At 28.9% G+C, this 18,991-nt stretch overlaps 3 protein-coding genes across 6 annotated transcripts; 2 read left to right on the forward strand and 1 right to left on the reverse strand.

Moving 5' to 3' along the window:
• The first annotated feature begins 2,725 nt into the window (after positions 1–2,725).
• Positions 2,726–8,548, forward strand: LOC108751015 (eukaryotic translation initiation factor 2-alpha kinase). 2 transcript variants are annotated; one of them, XM_018490936.1, is made up of 14 exons: positions 2,726–2,997; positions 3,925–4,051; positions 4,180–4,354; positions 4,622–4,784; positions 4,860–5,022; positions 5,080–5,323; positions 5,400–5,516; positions 5,629–5,794; positions 5,870–5,978; positions 6,079–6,278; positions 6,769–7,501; positions 7,579–7,926; positions 8,067–8,124; positions 8,354–8,548. In XM_018490936.1, the coding sequence occupies exons 1-14, from the start codon at positions 2,870–2,872 to the stop codon at positions 8,419–8,421; spliced, it is 2,799 nt and encodes a 932-aa protein (XP_018346438.1). In that variant the 5' UTR covers positions 2,726–2,869; the 3' UTR covers positions 8,422–8,548. The 2 variants fall into 2 exon arrangements, with proteins under 2 accessions (XP_018346438.1, XP_018346437.1); XM_018490935.1 differs by lacking the exon at positions 8,354–8,548 and having other exon boundaries at positions 2,727–2,997; positions 8,067–8,321.
• A 732-nt stretch (positions 8,549–9,280) lies between these two features.
• On the forward strand, positions 9,281–16,878 carry LOC108751018 (nuclear pore complex protein Nup155). 3 transcript variants are annotated; one of them, XM_018490941.1, is made up of 27 exons: positions 9,281–9,416; positions 9,728–9,887; positions 10,018–10,155; positions 10,486–10,582; positions 10,684–10,847; positions 10,934–11,067; positions 11,182–11,447; positions 11,546–11,796; positions 11,877–12,130; positions 12,212–12,385; positions 12,819–12,921; positions 13,004–13,215; positions 13,356–13,453; positions 13,576–13,768; positions 13,857–13,951; positions 14,007–14,103; positions 14,217–14,294; positions 14,365–14,561; positions 14,635–14,782; positions 14,844–15,079; positions 15,154–15,301; positions 15,538–15,636; positions 15,720–15,840; positions 15,915–16,025; positions 16,116–16,236; positions 16,318–16,440; positions 16,699–16,878. In XM_018490941.1, exons 2-27 carry the CDS (start codon positions 9,743–9,745, stop codon positions 16,832–16,834), a joined length of 3,939 nt encoding a protein of 1,312 aa, XP_018346443.1. In that variant the 5' UTR covers positions 9,281–9,416; positions 9,728–9,742; the 3' UTR covers positions 16,835–16,878. The 3 variants fall into 3 exon arrangements, with proteins under 3 accessions (XP_018346443.1, XP_018346442.1, XP_018346444.1); XM_018490940.1 differs by having other exon boundaries at positions 9,281–9,412; XM_018490942.1 differs by having other exon boundaries at positions 9,281–9,412; positions 13,007–13,215.
• Positions 16,879–17,978: 1,100 nt separating this feature from the next.
• LOC108751037 (histone H2A-like) lies at positions 17,979–18,672 on the reverse strand. The gene has a single exon (XM_018490968.1). It carries the CDS (start codon positions 18,615–18,617, stop codon positions 18,243–18,245), a length of 375 nt encoding a protein of 124 aa, XP_018346470.1. The 5' UTR covers positions 18,618–18,672; the 3' UTR covers positions 17,979–18,242.
• Between the last annotated feature and the right edge of the window lie 319 nt (positions 18,673–18,991).

The following is an 18,991-nucleotide window of genomic DNA, read 5'->3' on the forward strand; positions in this document are numbered from 1 at the left end:
GTTCACGACACCAGAGAGAAACCAGAGAAACCTGGGAGATGCCATGCTGGCCTTTTTTCTGTTACCGTCGAAATCGCCCGTACACTACCGCCAGCACATTCATTTTCAGTTTGGGAACTACGTGACTACATACATTTTCTGACATTATCGATAAAATTGTACGAAAATTAAATATGGTTCATCTCTGTACTAAATCCTCAAGTATGCATATTTATTTATGAAACATTTATGTAATAAAAAATCATAAATTTAATAATGTATGAACCAAATATTTATGTTATAATAATAGTAAATTTATATCAATTGTCGATAATGTTCTCCAATTATCTCCAGGTACTTGGAGCCCTTTTTATACCGCCGAAAATTTGCCCAAAGTTGACGGTCTTTAATAGTATCTTGTTGATGCCCAAAGGAACAAAGAAATTTTAATTCCTTTTGTTCTGATTGATCAAACTTCAATCTTTAATCTCATTCTTCAATGCGTAGTCTGATTTTAGTCTAAGTTGAATCGAGATTAAAGTTAATCTATGTTGATGGAAATGCAAATGAACATTATAGTCTATCTCCTGATCTACATATATACGTTAAATACAAGATTATCAAAATTAAATTTCTATACATATAAAAAAAAATTCATTAATAAATAATTGTTTGATATATAAGTATTCATTAATATAAAAATATTCATTTTTCTAGCATATAAACATAATTTATATCGAGATAAAATTGTCGGTGCATGTTTGTCGGTCCAAAATTTGTATGGCTATGAATTTCTCCATGGATCAATATTTCCGAAATTGTAAAAAATTAGAAAATTTATTTTAAATATTTTATGAAAAAAGATAACTATTATTCATATATTGTAGAAGAATCCGCAAGAATCCATCGATTCATTTGCCAATAATTGGATGGATTAAATGACAAAAATTTTAAATATTAAGCGTTTAGTAATATATGTATATAATTTTAAATAAATTTGTTGTTTATAGAAATTTAATAACACATGAATTTATTTAGAATATTATTCATACATATTATTAAAAGCATAATATTTAAAATTTTTATTATTTTGATGAACCAATAATTGGGTTTATTAATACATTTATTTTACAGTCTTAGGATGATCATTAAGTCATACTGATCTAGAAATAAATTAATAGAATAGAATTAAAAGAAAGAAAAATTTTGAAAGTATCAGAAAAATAATATACAACAAATTATTTTATTTCTTACAATTTGTCTTCTTCTTTTTTATTTTTTCAATTTTAAATATATCTGTCACACTTGGAGTGTAATAACTGATTGCAACATAGACTTTAGAACGATCAATCATTGTCATATGTTCTTGAAGTCAGACACTTCCGCAATTTATCGCATATCTAAGCATTTATAATATATGCATGATAACTGTTTTATTCTCTCTACGAAATATAAAATTACTTTTTTCCAATTAATTTAATATTTTTTACATAAGTCATATTATTTATATTTTTATTACTTATAACTTAATTATATCAATATGTAACGCTTGAAAGTGCCAAACTGATAATTATAGATACATCTCTGCGTAATAATGCATTTAAATATAATGCGTTTTATTACAGTAAAAATCAAATTGCGAATTCATGTCAAGAGCAACATGCAAATAAACAGTCTGTTCGCGTTGTTTGCACTTTTTGCACTTAGCATCTTGCTTTCTCTGTCTTCAACGTCTGAATATCTATTTATCTCACTTTGAGGACAGACATTTTTACAGATTTCAAACAATTTGAACAGACCTAAAGAAAAATCAGGTGATCGAAAGTTGCTCGGCGATTGGTTGTTACAGCACATCTTTGATACGTGTCCTCATCGTCATTGGACGAGAACAAGTGGTGGGACAAATCTTTTCGGCGGGATTTTCTGTACATCTGCAAGAGTGTGTCATTAACCACGTGATTATTCTTGATAAAGTATAAAGAGGTGCAATACAAAGTACTTTTTGAGCTAATTTATTTATTTTTATTGTTATCACATTTAATAAAAATAAACAATAATATATAAATAAGTAATTTATAAAAATAATAATAATTAATTATGATAATTTAATGTATGTGTTAAAATAAAGAATAGTACTTTATAATATTTTTGTATAATTTATTTACTCCAACTTACATTGGCAAGAAGGGAATAAAATATTTTTACATCTTATAATTATGGAAAACTTCCAAAATTATATAAGCAACATTATATTAAATTTATAAATAATATAAATAATTGCAAGTAAATAACTAAAAACTTGATTCAGAAAGAAAAATTTATGTTATTTATATTATTTAAATGAAAAGGGAAGTTATTATTCTAAATATTCCTTTTAAATACATCACTATATAAATAATAACATAGTTTCAGATTACATATAAACTTAATTATCCGATAAATACTTTTTATTCTTTTTTTTTCATTTTGCAAGAGCAATATTTTTTTCTAATGGTACAGCTAATACAACATATGTTTATATATATGTTTTATATATGTGGTACGTGAGAATGACTAATGTCCAGTTCTTACAATAACATAAACTTTTAATTACTTTTTATTTTTTTCTAATTCTAAAAGTTAAAGAAAACGTTATAGAGTAAACTAAACCGAGATCAAAATTCATATATAGAATTAAAGGGACATAATTGTGAAAATATGTTATAACGCACATTGCATAACCAACACGTATTGCGTACAGTTACCGCAGTCATTCGATGTGTGTTGGTTAGATGTGGAACGTTAGGTGTGCGTCCGTCAATCGACTTGCAATAATCCGTCGTAGTAAAACTGATTAAAATTCGGTACGACAGAATGCCACATACGAACGGCATTCACTCTCGCAGATAAGATGTCTCGCTTATGGCAACAAATATGTTTCTATTGTTTGGTGACAATTACGATTGCACGATCCTTCGTCTCCGCTGAGGATGCTTTACTGCTGAAATCGTGTGACCAACATTTTAAGGATACACGCAGGTGATTAACTTCGATTCTCTTTCCTTTTCATTGAGTAGAGTGATGTTTTTGAAACGAACATTTTTTTCCACATTTATCATCTTCCAAAGTGTCCTGTATGATTATCTTGTACATAACCATAAAATCTGAATGAAGAAGTCGAACGAAAATTTTATCAGACACCTGTTAATCTTCTACCAAAACTGTCTTTGAGAAAGTCTTAAAAATTTCTAGCACGTAAAAATAAAATGTATGTACACACATAAATGCCTAGCCATCTGAAGTTGCGTGCATATCGAAGAAGCATAAGAATGAATGAAAAGTAGGCATGACAAAGACTGAGAAGGCATGCAAATATATGAAGCCTGTTCTTTTTAGCTGAACTTTTGCACCAATTCATTTTTTTTTCCTTTTCTCTGCAGGAGGAAAGAAGAGGAAAAAAGATGAACTAGTGCAAAAGTTCAGCCAAAAAGAACAGGCCTATAGTTAGGCATGTATGTATGCCTTCCAACAAGTGACATAAGTGACATGAAGTACAGTGTGACACAATGGATCATTACATCCTTGTTATTTGTCAATGTTAAATAAAGATAACATGATCTGTGTCGCTTATTGGAAGGCACACTATCCTTGTGTGTACAAAGAACACATACTTTTGGAGCCTGTCCTTTATTATTTGTATTAAATTGCACTAAAACTTCTTGCTTACTTTCATCAAACATCAAATATATATCTATCTATATTTCATTTTAAGCATCACAACTACTGTATACTAGTTTAGCTACAATGAATGGATGCAAAGTCTAGAAATTTCTATGACTTGAAAGATACAGTTGACAAAGGAACACAACCAATATATGAATTAAAAGTTAGAATTAAATAACGAAATATTAATTATATGTTTGATGTATCTAAATCTTGCTTATTAATAGTATTTTGTTTCACTAGTTTGATATTTGTCAGTACATTGGATGGAAATATATCAGCCCTCAATGCTAGCAACTATGGCAAAAAACAGTGGACTGTTGATTTTAACAATGGACCAATGTTGTCATCCAGTATTCATGACACAGAAGTAAGAAAGTGTTTATGAGCTTTCTTTATCTTTCAATACTTGATATTATTATATAAATAATTCCTATGACTTCTAGATAATATATTATTGTTTGAGATAAAGTATTAATACAAAGTATTAATTTATAGCTTAACAATAATGGACAATGGGTACGTTTAATTCCATCTTTGAGTGGACAATTGTATAAATTTGATGGAGAAAATTTGGAAACAATGCCAATAACGGCAGATCAATTATTACATTTATCGCTTCGTTTTTCTGATGATTTAGTCTACGCTGGTGGCAAAGAACTTCATTCTTATGGTAAGTTTTAGTAGATTTTTTTTTGAGATTGTGTACTTGTTTTTATAATAAATATCAAACATTTAGATGGTAGACGTTAAAAAATGTTTCTAGATAATTAAATTTTATTTAAATAAATTAAAACAGTTTTTAAACGGAATTTTAATTTAAAACTTAGATATAAAAATTTATAATGTTAAAATTAGAAAATTTTTTAAAGAATTGCTTTACATTTTTTTACTTAAACGTGTTAATACTATTTAGAAAATAATATTTTCTATAAAATAGGTGTATTCGCCAATACAGGAGAAATAAAATATAAATGTATTTCTGGTGTTTCTGAATGCAAAAACAATACGGATAGTCAAGAATATGTAGAAGAAGATATACTTATTATTCAACGTTTTCAACAAACTGTGCGAGCTATAGAAGATCGTGCAGGTAGTGAAAGGTGAACTAACATTTTTTTATCCCAGTTCTATTTATATTTAAAAAAAGATATGCCAAATAATGTCATTGTTTAAAGGTGGAACTTTAGCGTTGGACAATACGAATTAAAACTAAAATCTCCTGTTTCTTGTTCCAATGAAGACATTGCTCTAAATATAGAAATTAAAGCAGTTATTCCAGAAGGTTTGATTTGGGCTGTTGATAAAAGTAATCCTAAAGTTACGTTATGGCAATACAAGGTTAGTATAACAATTATAATATTTAATATGCAAAATAATAAAAGTTATTTTTATTAGTTTGATTCTCCAATTGTTGCAATATGGCGTGGAGACGTTTCTTCAGGACCTTTGGAAAAAATTGATTTATTCGATACCTCTCAGTGGGTCTGGGGATCGGAATATTCTGCAATTAGGCCAGGTTTATATTTAGGCATGCATGAAAGACAATTATATGTGCAAGAAAATCACAATAATAAAAATTTGTTAGAATTTAAGTATGTTCAACATGCAAAATATCCATGGCAGCCGTATCCAGCAGCTAGTAAGCTTTTCGATTTATTTTACACTGTATATTTGCAAAGTTAACATTTATTATTAATACTTTTAAAACATTCCAGTAACTGCTGTTGCAAATACTTTACCGGATAAAGATAACGATGAAGATTCCATTAAAACAAATGAAGCACAGAATGCAATTGCATTATCTGTATTATATAGTTCAGAATATATTAATGGTAATATTTGGATATGCCAATATCTTCATTGCTAATTACAAAAATGGTCTTGATATAAAATAGAGTAATTATATCGACAAATTTATAATTGTGAATTTATTCTTTTATATAGGTAATGGATTTTATTTATATTCAACGGATCAAGTAACTAATAAGCAATGTAATCATAGCAATTCTGATATTCTACTTATCACTGGCATGGAAAAATCTATGCAAAATTATGTCGAAGAGGAAAATATTATACCTACTAAAGTTGTGATGTCTATTTGGGATTGGTGGTAAGTTTCTAATTATAATCATATTTATGTAAAATATAAAATATATTATTTAAGTTTAATTTTTTTTGTTACTAGGAAAGAGATTTTAGTAATTTCGATTACAACTGCCTTTTTATTGAATTTTATGTTGACACAACGTTTCTTTAATGTAACGACAGTCGCTACTAAAGATGCCATACCTGCGGTAAGTAAATAAATAAACTGTATAATTATTTATATTTTTTCTTATTTAGTTATTTTGATAACTTTATATTTTATTTTAAATTAAATAAATCATGTTTCAGCCTTTAATAGTTGAAAGACATGTAGAAACCAAAATAAGTGATACAACTAATAATAATGGTGACAATTTTTATTCACGTTTCTTAATGGATTATGAGCTAGTCGATTGCTTGGGAAAAGGAGGGTATGGCGTGGTCTTTGAAGTAAAAAATAAAATTGATGATTGCAATTATGCGATTAAAAGAATTGCATTGTCGAACAAGTTAGTATTTAATTATTTTCTCTTCGTTTTCAGTCTTATAAAGACTTATAAGGTTGTTCGCATCGCGTGCTCCAACATGCTCCTATTTCCTCCAACCGTAGTTTCTACTCACTCAAACGCGCTCGTTAGAGAGTAGGAGCTACGGTAGGAATATGTTGAAGCATGTTGGAGTATGCAAACAAACCTCTTATGTATTCTTAAGTGAAATTCAAATACTGAATAGTGTTGTACTTACCTTTTTCTAAATTAAAGAATAACATTTAAAAGAATGATTATTTTTCATTTTTTTATTGTATTAATGCTTAATTTTATATAAATTTAAAAAAATGCAAATTAAAAATTTATTAGGATTTTTATAATATAGTTTATTAAGACTTCTAAATTCACAAAGTAATCGATTACAGCATCTAATTGCACTTATAATATAAATGTGATTATAACAATAGAACTTTAATTAGATTAGAATTTTATTTATAAAATACTATTACAGCGAAGATTCAAGAGATCGCGTCACGAGAGAAGTAAGAGCATTAGCTAAATTGGAGCATCTCAATATTGTAAGGTATTATTATGCTTGGTTAGAGTGTCCTCCTAGTGGATGGCAAGAAGAGCACGATAAACAATGGATTGATAAACTAAGATGTTCCACTGATTTTCTCTCGTCGGAAATAACTCAAACCGAGACAAAACCTAATCATTCTGTATATATTGATGTTTCACAAACTCAATCTTCTGTAGAAAGTGCTTGTGAAGCTTTTGAATTAAATAAAATGGCAAACGATGATTCATACATTATATTTGAAAGATCAAACGAGAAGCAATATGATAATAACTCGATTTACATTAATACTTATAGTACCGAGAATTCGGACTTATCCATTTCGAGTAATATAACTGAAAAAGAATTGTCCCATAATAATGAAACCGATTATTCTGAAAGTATTGTGTTTGAAGAAACTGATAATAATATCGCGAAAGAGAAAAAAGAACGCAAACCCCAAAAACCGTTTTCCTTAGATTTAAAGAAAAAGCCAAATACTAAGAAGTCTGCGAAAATGTTCCTATACATACAGATGCAGTTGTGCCAAAGACTCAGTTTGAGAGAATGGCTAAAACAGCACACATCAGAAAGAGATTTTAATCAGATATTAAATATCTTCCAACAAATAGTGGATGCTGTGGAGTATGTACATTTACAAGGATTAATTCATCGAGATTTAAAGGTACTGTCTGTCTTAAAATATAGATAATAAAACTCTATTTTATATTTTATTTTGTAGTAAAAAAATTTGTTTTTTAGCCATCGAATATATTTTTTGCTCTTGACGGTAAGATAAAAATCGGCGATTTTGGACTTGTTACTGCGATGATTGACGGATGTGATAGGATTCACACACCTGCAGCTGAATATGAGAATGTTTCTTTAAAGAACAATGTGCATACTGCATGTGTTGGCACACATTTGTATATGTCACCTGAACAAATGAATGGCCAAATTTACAACTACAAAGTAGATATTTATTCCTTAGGAATAATTTTCTTTGAACTCCTTACACCATTTTCTACTGATATGGAGAGAATAACAACGTTATCAAATCTAAAAAAATCTATTTTTCCAAAAAATTTTTCGAAGAACTATCCTGCTGAGGTAAAGGAATTAAAAGAATACAACAATCATATATTATCTCATATATTACACACACACACACACACACACACACACACACACACACAATGTTTTAATTAGCATTATTATGTAGAATATATATACATATATCTTTTTTGCAGTATGATCTGCTCAAAATGATGTTAGATGAGGACCCCATGAAGCGACCTACAACATTAGGTATTAAAGCAAGACCTCCTTTGCAGAATTATGAAGTAGTTGATTTTAATACAGATAAAAATTCAAAATGGCATTTTGAATTGCCACAACTGATTAGACATTCCTCTTTAACTAGCAGTAGTAATAGCAACGGCGAGTTGTCTGAGAACATAAATTGAATGTATAAGTTGCAAATATTTTTGACATCTATTTTCTATTAAATAGTTTTTATTTTCTTTTTTTTTTTTAGATATATTTGTTAATTACCCATACAACACGGATCTCCAAGGATATTCTGAAGACATTCAGAAGATATAGTATTATGTCTTTTGAATGTACTAAGAATATTTTCAGGACGTTTCTTGGATAAAGTGTGGGTATGTTTTGATTAATTTGTTACCATATTTGCATATGTATATAGGAATTATGCTCGTAACAATTATTTGTAACGATATTACTAGATCTCTTCATCAAAATGTTTTCAAAAATTTTGATATTTTTTTTAAATAAAATCAAACTATAATTGTTTTATCATTTTTTATGAATGTCATTTTAGGATCATCCTCATCATTATCTTGTCAATTTTATTTATTAAACATGTATAATATTATGTTGTCATTATTGATTATATAAATTTACTCTTTACAAGACTGTAATAGAAAATGACTTTTTAAATATAATATTATGCAAAAAATTTCGACTGCTGTAGTTCTTTTGTGTGTGAATCTCCTTTTGCAATTGTTCATCTTCCTATATCTCTCTTTCTTTATCTTTATCCTTATTTCCTACAAAATTTATAATGAAATCTATTACTCTTTCTGATTAACTAAATATATCTGTATAGATTAAAATCTCATCCAAATATCAGGATTTTTATAGAACTATCTCAAAACATAAATATCTACAAATAAAATTATGCATTCTAATGAGCGCGGGTTTACTAAGGCATCTGTTCTTTTTAGCTGAACTTTTGCATCAGTTCATCTTTCTTCCTTTTTTCTTCAGGCGGAAAGAAGAAGAAGAAAGATGAACTGGTGCAAAAGTACAGCCAAAAAGAACAGATTTATATTCTCGCATGCGCATATATATCAGGCAAATACCGTTGACTTGATTCGAATATGTTGGAATATGCTTGACGCACGCTGCCTACGCCATGCCACTGCCGGTATTACCGGTGCCGGTCTGGCGCGAATGAGCGCTGTGTAGCGCTGTGGAGCGTGGTTGGAGGACTTGGAGGTTAGAATTGATTAGAGTTACACTTGAAGTTTTTTTTGCTTACATCGAATTACAGCAAGACCATACAAGTACAGTATGTAATTATGTCAATTTATCTTATATTATTCTATGTTTTCAAAAATTTTACATTCTAATTTCATCAATAAAAGATGCACATTCAGATATAACCTATAACTTTAATGTTGCCTTATTTTCGTAATTTTTAAATTATTTTGTTTTTTTGTGCATTAAAAGTAGTTTTCTTACTGAATAGTTTTCTTGATATCAAAATAGCTGTAAAAGAATAAGGAAAGATTTGTCTCTTTTAAGGTTATTAAGATCTATATGATATTGTCACTTAAAATTAATTTTCAAATATTTACATTTCATATATTACGTCTTTTTCTAGTAATACTTTTAAGAAATGAGGAATATGACGCTTACAGAAATGGAGCCTTTAAAAATGCATTTAGACTCGTTAGAGATGGCTGGAAAAATGGTAGATAAACATATTATTGCAGATAGCAATTTTCCATCCTTAATTAATCTTATGCGATACAATGTGCAAGGTAAATTATACATTGGTTATAAGTTATATGTTATATAAAGAATTAGTAAATTAGTATTAGAAATATAATTGTGAAGGATATTAATATTAAATTTGAGGCTAACCAACTATAATTAATATATTCTCCATAGGTGGACCAACCGTTAGTGGTCTCGATGATCATGACTATCCTAATTTAAATGGTGCATCAATGACTTTAACAAATATTAATCAAATGAAGATGCTTAATAAAATTCCTTTGCCTTCTGAAGTCATGGAACACTTTGGCCGTATCCTTTCTAAATAGTAAAAATAAATACTTTATTATGTATTAATTGTTCTTAGTTGATGTAAATTATAATAATTTGTAATATAAATTGATTGAAAAGTTAAAAATTATAAGTAAAAGGAGTATGATATGGATTACAGCCCATTTTGGAATTACAATTCCAATAATACTCTTTTTTTACTTACCACCTTCAAATTTCTAATCAACTTCTCATTACCAAAATATACATGGAACGAGACTTGATTATGGCTTGGCTGTTTTTACATGAAGTCTAAATTATGATAACTGTTTTATGAATATTAAATATATTTAATCCTTAATAAAATTGTAGATATGCAATGTCATTGTATGATGGGCCTTTTCACAGAGATTTCAAAAGCATGGCTTACAATTGATAGTGACATTTATTTGTGGTCATATGAAAATGAGTAAGTATTAACATTTTGAATTTTACTGATAAATATAAATTTTTAAATTTATATACATGAAACTAAAATATTTAAATTTTTTTCTCTCTAAAATTGTATAGATCTGATGTTGCTTACTTTGATGGTTTGAATGAAACTATTATAAGCGTAGGCTTAGTAAAACCCAAGACAGGAATCTTCCAGAGTTACGTGAAATACTTGTTAATTCTTACAACAACGGTAGAAATAACTATTCTTGGTGTGACAATACCCGATGCTGGAGGAGGTAATAATTTATTTCAATTCTGTTTATTTGTGTTTGTTAGAAATTATTCTTTAATTAAATTAAATTTTTTTTTTACATATTTACAGAAATGCAGTTAGTTCCAGAACCGATCTTTACTGTTACTACTGATGGAATAGGAATTACTACAATTGCTAATACTAATAGTGGCAGAATATTTCTTGGTGGTAGAAATGGATCACTTTTTGAAATATATTATCAGGTTAAAAATCTTTACCAGTTTAAAACATATTTTATTTATTTTATTCTTAGTTTTATTTTTCTAATTTATTTTATTGTTTTGTGTGTGTGTATCAATGAATTTTTTCGTATATAGGCAGAGAGCAGCTGGTTCGGCAAACGTTGTAAAAAAGTTAATCATTCAGAAGGTCCATTATCATTTCTAGTGCCATCATTTGTCACTATGGCACTGTCAGAGGAAGAAGCTATAATACAGATATCTGTGGACGATTCGCGTAATATTTTGTATACTTTGGGTGATAGAGGCACAATTACGGTTTGGGATATTGATAATGGTGGCGCATCTAAAATCACTTCATTATCTCAAGCTTCTTTGGTTCAAAATACTGTTCATGTTGTTAAGTGGGTAATTTTTGTATTAATGTTGCATGTATTTAATGTACAGAGAGTACTTATATAATACTAACATAAATAGAATTATTAAAACTTATTTTTTCCAGAACTCTGGATAGTAACAATTTTCGACCTCTTGTAAGCATATCAGCCATAATGGAATCCGAATCGGTACACTTGAATTTGGTTGTTGTTGCGGCAACAGGAACTCGTTTTTACTTCAGTTGCACTTCTATTTCAAATCCGTCGAGTAGACCACAAGGTTTACAATTGATACATGTCAGGCTACCACCAGGCTATGCTGCAAATGCTCCAGTAATGAGACCACGAAAAGTACAAATGGCCTATTATCGAAAGGGTAATTTATTTTTATAATATATCTTGAATAACACATTCAATTTAAATGTAATTCATTGCATTATGTAAAATACCTTCTAGGCACTCTTTTTCTTGTTTGTGGTGGTGATACGGAAACCGCATGGTGTTTGAGTAACGATGCTTATCCATTCACAAATTACTTGGCTGAAACTCAAAGTATTTTGCCTCTTGATAGTCCAGCTTGGGCTATGGAGGAAATCATAAGAGATTCAGCTATACACATAGAAAAGCAAAGTAGTGCTCAGGGTGAACCTCCTCTATTAGTGCGCCAACATATGGAGCCACCAAGGAAATTTATATTCTTAACAGCACAGGTATATATAATATATTTTTATCATATTTATATGATACATGCACATACATTGGTTATTATTATTATATTTATTTTGTCACAGGGAGCGATAATCTTAATGCAAGTCCGTCCTGTAGATATACTGAAACAAGTTCTCTTAGAACAACGTGGTCCTGATACTGAAGTAGTACGCGCATATTTTCAAACACAATCTTTGGAACAAGCTTGTGCTACATGCCTAATTTTGGCGACACTTGAGAGTTCTCAAAATGCTCAGGTAATGATATATTTTTATATATATTTATTAAATTTTACTTAGTAGTGAAAAGGAGTGGAACTGTATCATCTGAAATTGCTTCATCCAAGATCATGCTCTGTCAGTTTATTAGTCCCAATACTAAGTCTATTGTAGTGAGTCTTATGAGATTGCTCAAACTCCCTCTCCTTTAAATCCTTAGCTTAATATAGTTCTAGAATCTACATCTTTTTTAACTATGCAAATTACTGTCTTCAATTAATCTCCTCTTATAGAGAGAAATATGGGAATAGTCGAGATCGAACTCTTGGGATCCGTTAATTATGAATTTTCTTTCACACGAGACACATATTATCATCTTTAAATTTTATTTACATTTTGTAATTTATATTGTTAATTTTGTTCTATATATACTATGTATTATTAATAATAATAAACATTTTTTATATTGTAGTTGTCGGAATGGGCAACTCGCGCATTCTTTCTATATGGTGGTCAAAGAATAGCAGGAATATATCCTCCGATTGATATGCATTCTGGTTTCCCTATCATACCAGGTATATAGTATTATGTTCTTTTAGAATTCAAATGTCCACATAATATATTTGATTTATATTTGATTTACATTTTAACATATAGCAGATTTACGCACATCTACGCCCAGAGTGCCAACTTTCGATTCTAGAATCCAATCCTTCCGATCACCTACGCAAATGGGACTTACCACAGACATTAGTTTGCAACATTTCTCTGCTAAACATAGCGGATTGTATTTGTATGTGGGAAGAATACTTCGTCCTATATGGAATGTAAGATGTATAAAACAAGAAACAATAAGTAATAAAAACGTGGTAAGTAATTTTAAAGAAATATTATTTTACGTAATTTTTTTTTTTAATATTTCCTCGATTGTCTATTCTGAAACAAATTATGTGTTATTTTTATTTTTGAAATTTTAATATTTATAAATTATAAGTATTATTTTATTCAGATTTCCAGTACAGTACCAGCAACACAGATTACTTGGATCTTAGGTCATTTGCAAGCACTTAGATCTTTCTTAAATAGAAATACACATATCACAAAACAGTATGTATTTTCTAAAACATGATTTTTTTATATAATAACATATATGTATGATATGATTTTATTAGATTATAATAAGCTAATTAGGAAGTCAATTAAAACAAAGTATATATATATATATACAGACAAAACACAAGTAGTGGTTTAACAGACGGTTTTGAAACAACGATGCAAAGTCATTTTCAAGAACCAATTGTGGAAGAAAGAAACTCCTTGGATGCTTTAAAAGTTTTTATTACGCATGCATGTGAGGTTTTGGGTTTATGGAAAATATTATGCGAAAATCAGCTAAATAATATCATCAACTGTCTATCAAAAGTAATTTAATTTTTTTTTATTAGTTAAGTTTATTGAAAGATGATTAGTTTCTTTATTTTCAAGCTAAATCAAAATGTTGATCTTTCAGGATCAAATTACTCAATTTTCTACAGCCACCTTCAGAGATTTGATTTTAATAGGCCACGAAATATCTTCTCTACTCATCGTTCATTTGATTGATAGGTAAGTTTATAAATTTTATACAAATTTCCAATAATTTACAGTTAATATTTTACAGTTATCTTGGGGATAACGCATCAGTGGATTCCGTAAGTGCAAAATTAAGAGAAGTCTGTCCCAATTTATATAGAACTGAAGATGCTGTTTGCTCCAAGGTAACATGAATATCATCTTTTTTTTTTAATAAAAGTTACAATCTTATCAATATTTATATGATATAAGAAATTATATTATAGTATAATAATTATGACCATTTTCGTAAATTTAGGCAAACGAAATTCTCCTGAAAGCAAAGGGGTGCACAAATCCCGAGGATAAAGAATGTTATCTTCAGTCTGCTTTAATGGTACGTATAATATCGTCTGTCCAACAAAAGATAATATTTAATTTTACTTATTTATTAAATATTTACACAGCTTTGTAAAGAGGTAGCACCGAGGTTGAATCTGAATGCAGTGTGCCAACAATTTGTCGCATGCCAGTTCTACACAGGTGTACTTGAATTGTGTATTTGTTGTGCAGAAAGGATAGATCCCAACAACGCTGCTTCACATTATTATAAAAATAATGAGCCTATAGAAGATCAAGAAGGAAATCTCGCTTTTACGAAACGGTATACAACAACAGAATATATCTTTATGGATAACAATAAATAATAATGTAATATATTTTTATATTATTTACAGTTCAGAGATTTATAAGGAATTTACCACGATGTTAGATCACTTGTATCACCAGAGCATCTCTAATCCTTTAACGCCAACTATACCGAGCAAGCCAGGACCTCCTTTACAAACAACATCAAATGCTGTTGTAATACCGGCGAAAGAAATTGTATGTAATATAAATTTGTTTGTATATTTGAAATGTATTATAATATTAATATCTTTTTTAGTTACATGAGATCATAGACGATGCACTACATGCACCATGTGAGACTCTTCATTCCTCGATTTATACTTGGATGATAGACAGAGGGCTTCACGGTGAATTAGTTGCTTTTGCTGCACCTTCGTTAGAAACTTATCTCAACCGTGTCAATGCGCCTGAATTACTTTGGCAGTTTTATGAAAGAAACAAAAATCATGCTGCTGCAGCAAAGATCTTGGATTCTTTGGCTACCAAAGTCGGGTATGCATATATATTGCTTGTAATATATATAATCTTTTGATAAAGATATTAAAATTTATTTATTTTTTTTATAGAGCGGAAATATCGCTCTCAAAAAGAGTCGAATATTTAGCACGTGCGGTTGTATGTATGCGAAGCGATCAAACTGGATATGCTCCTTACCTTGGAATTTTCTTACGCGAATTAGAAGATAAATTAGAAGTAGCTAGAATGCAACAGCAGGTACATATTTTAAGCTGTTAATCATAAATTCAATACTCTACAAAGTGGAACATCTATAATTTTACGATTTAAATCTTTCTTTTATATATACAATAATTGAAAAATATCTTAAAAAGAAAAAAAAATATAGATTGTAAAGTTTGTGCCGTTCATATTCTAATATTTAAATAAATTTAATATATTATTTATTATATTAATTATATTAATTAATAATTGTTTTCTCAAATGTTTAACAGATACTTGAGATTATCAGTAATCAGCAAAACCTGTTCGATTCGATGATAGTTACAGATGCAAAATTGAGATTAAATTCTTCATTACTTGATATTACACAGGTTTGTAATTTTGACAAAAGTATATTATTTTTCATTTAAATCTTATTTCTTCCTGAGATTATTATATACAATATTAATTACAGTTATATGAAGATTATGCAGAGCCTTTACAACTTTGGGAATGTAAACTAGCTATTATTCACTGCTCGGGTCATCAAGATGACATGTTAATTAAAGGAATTTGGACCAATATAATTGATAATGGTATACAGTTCGCATATTTATAATATTTTAACAATAGTTTTCTTAACTTTCTAATGAATGCTTAATGTTCATAGAATTAGAAAATGCAACGGAACCATCGAATGAGGATAAAATAACTATTTTAATGTGCAAAATTAAAGTACTTGGTCAAGAATATATCGGATCACCGCATTGTTTTCCAATTGGTAATTATATTTTATATTTATTTGATTTTATATTGATAATAAAATTTTATGTTAATATTTCTCTCAATTTGGTTTAATTTTTCGTTTTAGATTTTTTAGTAAAACAATTGGAAATGAAAGCATGTAAATATAAAGTAACTAATACTAGTATTATAACTTCTTTCTTGGAATTAGGAGTAGCAATGGAAGATCTTTTAGATATTTATGATAAGTAAGTATATTAATTGCAAAATTTCGGCGTACCGAAAAAATTGCAAAATATTTGTTTCATGCTCAAATTATCTGTTTTTAGAATGATTGGTAAAAATACCCGTATTTGGTTAAATGAAGGTAACGAATTTCACTTGATCGAATCAACAGCGAACTTGGTAAATCATTTCATAAAAAACATGACTGTAACAAACAATTTTGTCAGGTGTGTATTCTTTATAATCTCGATTATAATTCTTTGTACTTCATATTGCAGAGATTAGAAATATACTAACACAAAAATCAGATTTTTTAAATTTAAATATTTTAAACAATATTAAATATTTTATTTTAAAACAAAAAAGAAGAAAGCGCACAAAATATAATTTGATTTAAATAAAAATAAGTAAATGTTTTTATTTTTAATTTTAATCAAAGTCATAATGTTAAACTTGATACTAATTCAAAATTTCCTTTACTGCAGGAGAAAGATAATAACAAAGTGTCAAGATGTTATTTCGAAATGTTTAACAACTCTCTTTAGTAAACCTAATGGTGGAGAACTCGAAAGAGAAATAACAAATTTGCGTTCAATTCAAAGTATATTGAATCGTATGTAAAGCAACTTTAATATGTACATGAAGAAGAGTGTATACATGTATATTCACGTTATCATGAAAAAGAAGAAAACTTCGTAACTTCTAAGTTATTTGATATTTTTTTCTGACATAAAAGCAGTTATTTATGGTACTATCATTAAATAAATTAATTGCTCAACTTTTATGAATGTTTATCAAGAAATAAAATTTACACAATTTATTCCAGGTAGACTACTACTGAACAATCTTTTACAAATTTGTAAATTCTAACAATACTGTATACTAAATAATAATATAATGTCAAATATATATACATATATATATATATATGATGTATGTATCTAAAATTACTCCCTCATTTATGTAGCATTTCATATAAAATATTAAATACGCTTTATACTTACATTAAGTCAAAGCTGATGAAATAAAGTTGTAAAGTTAGAAACGCTAATTTTATACAAGACGTAAATAATGATATAATATAAGATAATATTTAAATATTATATACAAAAGATGACCAAATTTAAGTCATAAATTTGGAGATGCAGTAAAATACTAATTTGAAAAGTATATTTATTATCTTCTACATTTTTTTAACTTAATTTGATTCTAATAATATAGAAGTTATTATTAAATAAAATTTTATCATAATTATATAACCAATAGCATTAATTTTGAGGAGAATTAACTGTATTTTAAGGGTCTAGAGAATATTTAGAATACTTTTACTGGAGTAGTTCGAGGAATGTATACAGATTGAATAAAATTAATGAAATAAAATATTTAAGAACATTAGTTATTATTTTATACAAGATGTAAGTAACAATAGGTGATTTCCATTTGATGACATAAGCATCGTTCTATCCTTCTTAACATTCAGAGAAAGTGACAAAGATAGAACGACACTTGTGTCTACTTGTGTCATCAAATGGAAAGTACTCAATGTATGAAAATATTTAGGTATTATGCAAGATGACAAGTTATAAATTTGAAGGTGGAGTCCATAAGATACTTCGAACAATTTAGAACACTTACTGGAGTAATTCGAGGAAATTAAGGAAATATATTTAAAGATATGTATATATTTTGAATAAATAAGCCTATATTACATAAATTGCTTTTCATATTCTCTTAAGTTGTAATAAAATATTTCAAATGGCTTGAGAGTTGGAATATGATCATTAACGTATTTACAAACTACTGTCGGAAATAAAACATCTGTTCTGTTAAGTGTTCTTTTGTATTTTTATCGATATCTATTTTTATCAACTACTATACAAATGAAAAATACGGAGTAAATTGTACAATGTACACGCAGCAAACGGACAAGAGATCGTACCATCGTATGAATATTTTGGGGCCCTGAAAAGGGCCATTTGTTATACTCGCTGCAAACCAGAGGTTATTGTCTCACATAATCAGTTTACGATTATGCTTTCTTTTCCGTTTTCTTCGGCAACAGCACCGCTTGAATGTTGGGCAAGACACCACCTTGAGCGATGGTTACGCCGGACAGTAGCTTGTTCAATTCTTCGTCATTGCGGATGGCGAGCTGCAGGTGTCTCGGAATGATTCTTGTCTTTTTGTTATCGCGAGCTGCGTTGCCGGCTAACTCCAACACTTCAGCGGCAAGGTATTCCATCACGGCGGCCAAGTACACCGGTGCTCCAGCGCCTACGCGTTCGGCATAATTTCCTTTTCGTAATAATCGATGAATACGGCCCACGGGAAATTGTAATCCAGCTCGGTTGGAGCGACTCTTCGCCTTGCCTTTAATCTTGCCTCCTTTGCCACGTCCAGACATCTTGACGATTTAATCGAGCGTAAGTAGCTTCCGTGCGAACCGTACGATGGCAGAACGCGTTCTGAGGGAGCGCTGCAAAATGAGCTGTATTTATAGGCAATGCCGTCAGTAACGTTTCACCAATAGCGTGCGAGCGAAGCTGCTATTGGCTGAACGCTGATATGACGGTTGATATTTGAAACTTTCAACATTTATTTCTATTGTTATTCCCATTATTTGAAATAAAGTACAAATGAATAAAGTATAAATAACGGTTTAGAGAAAATACTTAGATTAATTCAGATAATAATTTATGTGATTGATGCTCGTTTCTACCAATGTAGATCACTTTAATCTCAATTTAAAGATACATATGTCTTTTTTAATTTTTATAA

This window comes from Trachymyrmex septentrionalis, unplaced genomic scaffold (assembly GCF_001594115.1).
Source record: "Trachymyrmex septentrionalis isolate Tsep2-gDNA-1 unplaced genomic scaffold, Tsep1.0 scaffold40, whole genome shotgun sequence".
NCBI classification, from domain to species: domain Eukaryota; kingdom Metazoa; phylum Arthropoda; class Insecta; order Hymenoptera; family Formicidae; genus Trachymyrmex; species Trachymyrmex septentrionalis.

Excerpts from the sequence above, each read along its gene's own strand:
- LOC108751015 (XM_018490935.1), top strand. The coding sequence starts at position 2,870 with ATGTCTCGCTTATGGCAACAAATATGTTTCTATTGTTTGGTGACAATT. Across the intron at positions 5,795-5,869 it reads ATGTCTATTTGGGATTGGTG|GAAAGAGATTTTAGTAATTT; the intron begins GTAAGTTTCTAA and ends TTTTGTTACTAG. Across the intron at positions 7,502-7,578 it reads TAATTCATCGAGATTTAAAG|CCATCGAATATATTTTTTGC; the intron begins GTACTGTCTGTC and ends TTTGTTTTTTAG.
- LOC108751018 (XM_018490941.1), top strand. The coding sequence starts at position 9,743 with ATGAGGAATATGACGCTTACAGAAATGGAGCCTTTAAAAATGCATTTA. Across the intron at positions 9,888-10,017 it reads TATGCGATACAATGTGCAAG|GTGGACCAACCGTTAGTGGT; the intron begins GTAAATTATACA and ends TATTCTCCATAG. Across the intron at positions 15,841-15,914 it reads GACCAATATAATTGATAATG|AATTAGAAAATGCAACGGAA; the intron begins GTATACAGTTCG and ends TAATGTTCATAG.
- LOC108751037 (XM_018490968.1), bottom strand. The coding sequence starts at position 18,617 with ATGTCTGGACGTGGCAAAGGAGGCAAGATTAAAGGCAAGGCGAAGAGT.